Source organism: Alligator sinensis, unplaced genomic scaffold (assembly GCF_000455745.1).
Source record: "Alligator sinensis unplaced genomic scaffold, ASM45574v1 scaffold434_1, whole genome shotgun sequence".
Lineage (NCBI taxonomy): Eukaryota > Metazoa > Chordata > Crocodylia > Alligatoridae > Alligator > Alligator sinensis.
In genome coordinates this window covers 1,046,014-1,052,591 of record NW_005841994.1, presented here as the reverse complement: position 1 = coordinate 1,052,591, position 6,578 = coordinate 1,046,014, and the positions used below count along the sequence as shown (strand labels likewise).

Sequence of the window (6,578 nt, the reverse complement as noted above, 5' to 3'; positions counted from 1 at the left end):
AAGGAGGAATTTATTTTCTTGCTAAATATAATGACAATTACATTATAAAGTGGTGGAAATTTGCCATGTTTTAATGAATTTTTTTTCAACTTTTCAGTAAAACTGTTTTCAGTTTTCACTTGCAGTTTGAACAAAAATGTTGGACTTGTTTTTTGAACATCAACAATTTTTACTGAAAAGCAAATTTTAAATAATATTTTTGAAGTAACAGGGGCTTTTCTAGTTTTCTGGAGACTTTTTTTTTTTTGGCAAGAAATTGATTAGCTTTCCAACTTAACTATTGGGAATAGGGTCACATGCTCTGTTTTTAGCATCTTCAGGACCTATTTTAGTTTTATTTCTTTTTCTTAATTTTGTAAATATTTCTTTAACCAGCACTTTGAGTCAATTAGCAAGAGGCACTGCTGAGATTTCCAGAAGGAAATAACTTTATCTTTCTAGGAGTCCTTTGAGCTGCATGAACATAGACTGGGATTGGCATGTACAGCCATTTGCCAGTCCCGGGAGCTGCATGGGAAGACCAGAGTAAGGCTGGAGGGGAGAAACAGGCAGGATGATGGGGCTAGCAGGTCCATGGGGATTAGCAGGATGGGGGTGGTGGGAGGTGGCAAGTCTGAAGTAGGGGAGTTGGTGAGTCTGCAGGAAGGTTGTCCATTGGGGGCTTGAGGGACTAAGAATAGCTGTCAGTGTTGCAGACTACAGCCCTGGGACTGAGGAAAGTGGCTGGGTTTTCCCAGCCCTAGGGCTGCACTCTGAATGTGTAGAGGCATTCGATAGATTGGGTTTACCTGTTCCCAATCTAAATTAGTTCACCATCTCAGGTGAACTAACTTAAATTGGGCCTATTGTTTCTTGATAGATTTAACTCCCCTGAATGCCTACACAGATGGTATTTACCTTCACCTAGCCTTGGTTAGAGGCCAAGGAAAGCTGCAGCCCATGTGGCAGTGGGGGCAAGGGGTCACAATGCCCATGCTGCCTGCATGGTGAGGGCCCATACAGCGTGCAGCCCCCAGCCAATGAGAAGTTGAACAGCCAGTATTAATTAATTGAGCCTCACAGCAGTCTTATGTGCTCAGCTCTTCTGTGTCTTTTATTTTCTGTGCTCATCCAGCTGTAATTAATGACATGAGGTATTGGAAAAATTAGGGTCAGAAAATCTACAAGGAAAAGTTTTCTGTTTCTGTAACTCAGTTTAACGACTTAAGAGTTGCTAAGAGCAATTTTTTTGTGTGTTCACTGCTTGCTTGTGTCAGTAGCCAAAATTCAAGAAGGGCAGTAGGTAACCCTAAAATATTTTGTATGCAAAGTATAATATGAACCTACCGCCTACAATAGTATGACAATAATAGTGAGACGGTTCACTAAAACAATAATAATAGTGAAATACATTTTGAAACGCCACATTGCAAATTGTAGAAAATTCTATTTCATATATCAAAATGTTACAACCACTTATTCACAATGATAACTATTGCAACCCTGCTCCCCCCCCATGTAACTGGGAATTTTCAAGCTAGTTTAATTTATTGAAATCTATGGCACATGTTAAAAATCCATCACTTATTTTACAAGGTGTGAGTTCAGTACAAGGACAAAGTTTGCTAGTCTGCATTACTTTCTCTGTTAATTACTCTGCTTTCATATAAAAAAAAAAAACAACAGATGATTTGGTATTCCTTACATTTATATAAGTGCATAGTGATGTGAATTTCCTCTATGTTTGATAATTCAGCACAATGGAAGTATGAGGGAAACGGGATGAGTTAAGTGAATCCAGTTAAATGAATTTATAATGTTAACTGAAAAGATGTCTGCAATCTTTTATCAGTTAATAATGAGGCACTGCACTTGATAGTGGAAACAAATGAAAAACTTAGAATGCAGGTCCTGATCTACTGTCTACTATATTTCATTTCACATGTTTCAAGTTAAGGGCTTCTGCCACGAGAAAAGGATAGGAACTTAGGGCTAGAGGTATTTCAAGAGGCCCCTATAACTTGGCACATGCAGAGGTGTGCATTGCTGTCCCTGCTGGGGCTGCTGTTCCAATGCCCAGCTCATGCAATCATGAAAACCCACTGCATCATAATAGGGATGACCCCTTTACAAGTAGAATAACCAAGACCTCTTCTTCTTCATAGCTGCCAGTCAGATAGTCACAGATCATCAGAGGAAGCAGGAAAAATCTGAATAATCACAGCTTTCATGGATCCTTAGTGGCCAGCTTTTTATCATGCTGGAATCAGTGGTGTAGAGAGATTTCAATGCCAGAGCTGTTTACCTGTCAGTGTTTCTGAACAGGAAACACTGACAGATCAGTGCTGAAAAAGTTTGCACCTAGAAGTACAAAGTATCAATACAAAGAACATTATTCACACTCTTGTCAATTCAGATATCCAATGAGTAAAACAACGATTTCCAAATTATTACAAAACAAATTGATATTCTGAATGTGTGCAGTAACAAGAGTATACCCTATTAAAATTCATCATAGCTCATTAAAATACATTTGTCATTGCATAATTTTAATCTGCAGTAAATGCAATTTCAGTTTAGAAGCGGACCCTCTTTTAAGATTTTTTGGATTATCAGCCATTCTCAAAAGCAACATTCTTTTTCAGTCACTTTTTTCTTACTCTGTGGATAAAAATTCAGTGGCATTTTGCTGCTTTATCTTGGTCCAGTAATGGTCCTCCAAGGCTTTGATGTTAAATAAGGGATGTCTAGGAGCTATTCTGGTTTTCCAGTGGAACCTTGGAAGAAGAAGCTGCCCTGAGAGATGAGTACAAAGTTGGCCATCTTGTTCCTTTAAAATAATAAAAACAGGAGAGCAAATTAATCAGAAGGACCATAGAGAGGAACAAAAGGAAACATGTTAAATTTCAGGGGGATGGGTAATTAAAATACAGAAATGTACTGTAAAATTCAGTATTCAGACCTAAGCTGCAATGCTGTCATCTTTGAAAACCTCATCAAAGATCCCACTTGCCATTAAGAACTGGAGGAAAATTAAACCTAAGTGCTGTAGAAGCTTTGGCAAGCTGTTCAATTAAAAACTGAACTCAGCTGAACTTCTCAGTCTCGGGAGAAACGAAACTAAACATAAGCTCCAATAACATTTATCCTTTTCGACACGCAAGCTAAATGTCTTAATTATTTGGGCTATTTTGGCACAGAAAAGTATTATACAATAGCTCTCATTTAGAGAATTTAGTCTAATGTCATAAACAACATATGCAGAGTCAATCAGGTGGAACAGGTCAAATAGTGAAAAAAATGGACTTGCTAATATTTCTTGGCATAAAAACACTGACAGTGGTTCTTAATGATTCCTGGAGTCATACATTTCTTTTTTTTTTGTTTTTGTAATTTGGGTAACCAGTGGATAGTCTTAAAAAATAATAATGAATTGTAAACTTTTCAGATTTTTCCATGAGCAGTCTTTTATTCAGACCTTCATACCAGCAATCACTGTTCATTGTTCTTTTGATTCAGAAGTTTCAGACATTATATTCAAGTACCAGAAATATTTCCATGTGACTTAGATGAGCAACTATACAACATAATTAACAAGAATTAATTCTCAAAGCGATCATCTCACAAACAAGCCTATGTCTGAAAATGGTTTCAGGAAATTATTCCATGAATAACAAATACAAAAACATTCTATAACAGGGGTTTTAACCAGTGTAGTTAAAGTGGTAAATCCCCTTAGACTTGGATGCAGTGACATTGGTATACATGTGCATATATTGAAGTATCTGATTTGCATAAGGTGAGTATATTTAGCTAGGCCACTATAATTGTATCCACAACCCAAAAAGGTATATTGGCCAAAAGCCTCATGTTGACCAGTCCTGTAAAAAAAAAATCAGGTCCCAAAAGAATAGGGTTAGCTAATTGCACAACTATGGGTGAAATTGACTCCTATGAAAATGAGGTCTAAAAATAGCTGGGCAGGTCATGAATAGATTTCCACTGGACACATTTACTAATGCACTCCTGTCCAGCCATGTAAACATTCAGACGATTTAGTGCAACGTCTCTTGTCCTACAGAAATGCTTACAAGTAGTTTTGAGATGAGTGCTTTGAGCTCTGCATGGCTATGCCACACTGAATATACTGGACATTGGTTAACATCGGAAGCTCAGTAGTTCCTGGCCTAGCTAGTATCTGCTGCTTAACTGGAGAAAAGGCTGGTTCTGTTTCTGTTAAGCTTGTTGTCTGGGACTCCTGAGAGTGGATTCAGTCTCCTATTCTGCCACAAACTTTGCATGAAGTTAGGCACAGAACTTGGGTCCAGATTCTATTTCACCTATTAGATATATAAGAGCTAAGTGCGATTCAAGTTGCAGCAAGGTAAGTTTACGTTAGCTATTAGGAAAAACTCTCTCACTATGAAGGTAGTAAAGCACTAGAACAGGTTATGCAGAGAGATGGTGGAATCTCCATCCCTCCAGGTTTTTAAGGCCTGGCTCAACAACGGCCTGGCTGGAATGACCTAGTTGGGGATGGTCCTGCTTTGAGCAGGGGGTTGGACTAGATGACCTCCCAAGCTCCCTTCCAACCTTAATTTTCTACAATTCTATTCCACCTTGCTTAAGTCCCTGGAAAACTATTCCTGCAAAAGTGGTGGGTCCTCCTACTGTTTGGTGCTTTTTGAGACTCATACTTAAGGCTAAGTGGATGATGTGTAATAAAAAAAGTAAATGTCCTAACTTTTTTCAGGGACTTAAGGAAGGTGGAATAGTATCACAGTTAGACATGCTTACTTGGTGGAATAGGATCTGGCCCTTGGTCTTTCTGGGTGTTCATATATGTGCTCTGGTGTGGATGGAGGGGTGCTTTAATTAGAGCAGCTCTGAGAGCCACTCTAATTCAAGCACCTGCAGAATCATGTGTATTCAGTATCCTGCACTTCAAAATGGCAGTGAGGTACCCCCACCACCATTCTGAAACACAGGGATGCTGAATACACACGATGCGGAGGCTGCTGGATTAGCATGCCCCAACAGACTTGCAGCAGAGGTCCATCACATGTATAGGTGCCCTGTGTCTTATTGCCTCTATCCAAAATACAGAGCAAATATCACTTCTCTCTCTCACAGAGGTTGAGTTGAGAAAACAGCAAGTTGCCCAAATACAGTGGCTTTGAAAGCAATATTAACATCTCAGTTAATTCCTTGATTCCAAAAGCCATCCCTTTTCACAGAGAGAAAGTTTTACCACTGGGCTTTCTGTGAGATATAACATAACAGGGGGTCCCCAAAGCCAACATAACACCAGAGCCAGGTAGGACAGTGGTCACCTAGTAGGGTTGCCAACTCTGACTGAAGCTATTCTGGGAGATTTTTTTTCCCCCAACTAGATGTAATGTAATTAATAGAAGTGCACCAATAGAGATTTTTTGGGCTAATACGGATGGCCAATTTTTAACTAGCTATATTGTAGCAAAACCCTCAGTTTTTCTTTTTCTATATATATATATATAATATATGATAGATATGCATTCCCTTCCCTTTCCCAATTATTTCTGGCTTTTCTTTCTATCCCTCTCTATTCCCTATAGACAAGCATAAATGAGCTCAGACTTAGGATAAGCTTTAACATTTTTATTTTGGTAGCAAGTTTTTGGTTTTGGATATCCACTGATTATTAGGTTTGTATTGATTTTTACTGTTGTATATTGTATTATTATCATTTTTGTATTGATTTTTATTTTTTCATATGGATATTGTATGGTTTAGGCCTGTGTTTGTAAGTGAACCAAAGTCATGTCAAGTTTCCATTTTGTATGTCAAGTCTCCATCTTGTATCCTTTGCCTGGGCATCCCCTGTGTTGCAACTGTATGAGTCCCATACTCCTCACATGTAAATTGGTTCCCGGATGAATGAGAGTGATTGGGAATGATTGAAATCCAATGGTAGCAGGCCTCTACTGAATGGCCTGTAATGACTGGGCCATCACCTCGCATTGATTCATCCAGGAACCACAGACGTCACCCAGGAACAGAGACAAGAACCCAGCATTTGAAAGACAAAAGACCCTGCAGAATCAGCAACTCTACTATTGTACCCCACCATTACAGACACCCGAAACTGCACATCCCTGCATGGAGCACACATGCTCAGTATGCCAGGGGCTGACCCTTGCCTGGGAATGCCTCCTATCACTAGGGTCATACAAGGTCTGCCTCTATAAAAAGGGGCAGTGAAGACAGACCCAGTGGGATGCCCGCTCCATCTGGACCAGCACCATGCCACACCACCTATCCACCCAGAGGCACTGCCAGCGACCCCCCTCTGGACAATACCTACTGGACAAGGACCCCTATCCAACCCAGATAGGTAGCTATCACCCCCACCCACTCTTCAACCAAGGACTTGGACTCTGCTTCTCTTCCCTACCTGGACTCCAGCTCTTCCACTGAGTCTCTTTCTCCTGCTGCCATTGTGAGTGTGTGCGTGTGCGTGTGTGTGTGTGTGCACGTGTGCATGTGAACCAATAACTTCATGGGGATGTGTAGTGTGTTGTCTGTGTAATAAAACTGTTATTTGGACCCCTAAGTTGGGT

At 39.9% G+C, this 6,578-nt stretch overlaps 1 protein-coding gene across 1 annotated transcript in view; it reads right to left on the bottom strand.

Annotated features, from left to right (window-relative positions):
* Positions 1-1,090: 1,090 nt before the first annotated feature.
* The window catches only part of LOC102388007 (cysteine-rich protein 1-like), a 50,797-nt gene continuing 45,309 nt past the window's right edge, over positions 1,091-6,578 (bottom strand). The window contains exon 4 of the mRNA XM_006021449.3: positions 1,091-2,809. Within this exon, the coding sequence (XP_006021511.1) occupies positions 2,727-2,809 (83 nt within the window). The 3' untranslated portion in view covers positions 1,091-2,726. The remainder of the gene's footprint in view (positions 2,810-6,578) is intronic.